This window comes from Octopus bimaculoides, chromosome 28 (assembly GCF_001194135.2).
Source record: "Octopus bimaculoides isolate UCB-OBI-ISO-001 chromosome 28, ASM119413v2, whole genome shotgun sequence".
Taxonomy (NCBI): domain Eukaryota; kingdom Metazoa; phylum Mollusca; class Cephalopoda; order Octopoda; family Octopodidae; genus Octopus; species Octopus bimaculoides.
In genome coordinates, this window is record NC_069008.1 from 17,198,162 (window position 1) to 17,199,374 (window position 1,213).

General features: G+C 35.9%; 1 protein-coding gene across 2 annotated transcripts in view; it reads right to left on the reverse strand.

Annotated features, from left to right (window-relative positions):
- LOC106881809 (zinc finger protein 280D) overlaps nt 1-631 on the reverse strand; it is a 39,263-nt gene extending 38,632 nt beyond the window's left edge. Inside the window, exon 1 of one of the 2 annotated variants that reach the window (XM_052977446.1) lies at nt 529-631. Coding sequence is in view for 1 of the 2 variants with exons in the window: in XM_052977445.1 (XP_052833405.1) it covers nt 529-531 (3 nt within the window). In the remaining variant the exon portion in view is untranslated. The remainder of the gene's footprint in view (nt 1-528) is intronic. The other variant, XM_052977445.1, reaches the window with a different exon arrangement.
- Nucleotides 632-1,213: the final 582 nt, after the last annotated feature.

The window sequence follows — 1,213 nt, forward strand, 5'->3', positions numbered from 1 at the left end:
ATATATTCTGATCTTCTGTCTTATTATTATATCTGTTACACTTCACTCATTCTCTCACAAACAAACAAACACACAACTGTCTCCGATGTCTCCCGCACAGCCTTACCCACTCGTTCTTCTCACCTCTTGCTTTCTACTCGGAAAAAAAACCCCAGACAAACACAAAAACCAAAACACACGGACATAAATAACCTTTCCAAAGCCGACAGGGGCAAAACAATAACAGACACAAATATAAACTACAGAACAAGAACAGCAACAAGAGAAATACATATACACGGCGGCCGTCTCTCTCTCGCTCCCTTCCTCTCTCTCTAGACATATATAGAGATGAGTGTGAGTGTGAGTGGAGGCAAACCATCAACACTCACATCATGGCTGACAATTTCAGCTTTCAACATAACACAAACAAACCCCACCGAAAACGTTAGTTATTGAAGCGAAAAGCCACGCGTGGACCATGCAGAGCGCTGAGGCGGACGCCCCTCTAGAGACGGGTACGTATATACGGGTGAAAAATCTACTCACCATGGGCCGCAACAGAGCAGAAATACCGAGGGCACGGGTTTCGAGCTGCTACTAACCTCCTCTCCGTCGCCATCTATAAGCATCGCTGGTCACGTGACCAAAATATCTAAAAAAGAAACAAAACAAAAGCAAAAACAAGGCAAAAAACAAAAAAAAGCCCGGTAGGAAGAATGCTTTTACTGTTTCACGTTAGCCTTTTTTTTTTTTTATAATTCACGTTATTTTTTCTTAAAATACACGTTTTTCTTCCTGAAAAACGTTTAAATGAAATTATTGAATAAAATAAATAAAAACCGTTTCGTGTTTTTTTATTGTTCGTCTTCTTAGGTAGGAAGTCTCTTGTTTCTGTCTAATTGTTTTCTTTAAATTGAAAGAAAAAAACGCATTGGTGTCGAGATTAATAAAATAACACTACTTTGTCCCTCAGTGCGTGTCTATGTATATTTGTAGGATTATATCTTTGTATATATGTGTCCGTGACTGTTTGTATGATTATATTTGTGTGTATGTATGTGTGTGTGTGTGTAACGGGATTTTTATGCTTTAGTGTGTGTGTATGTCTTTATGTATACATATGCACACATATATTACTATATATATATATATACATATACCTACACACATTTATATATATTAATATATATATATATATATATATATATATATATATATATATATATATATA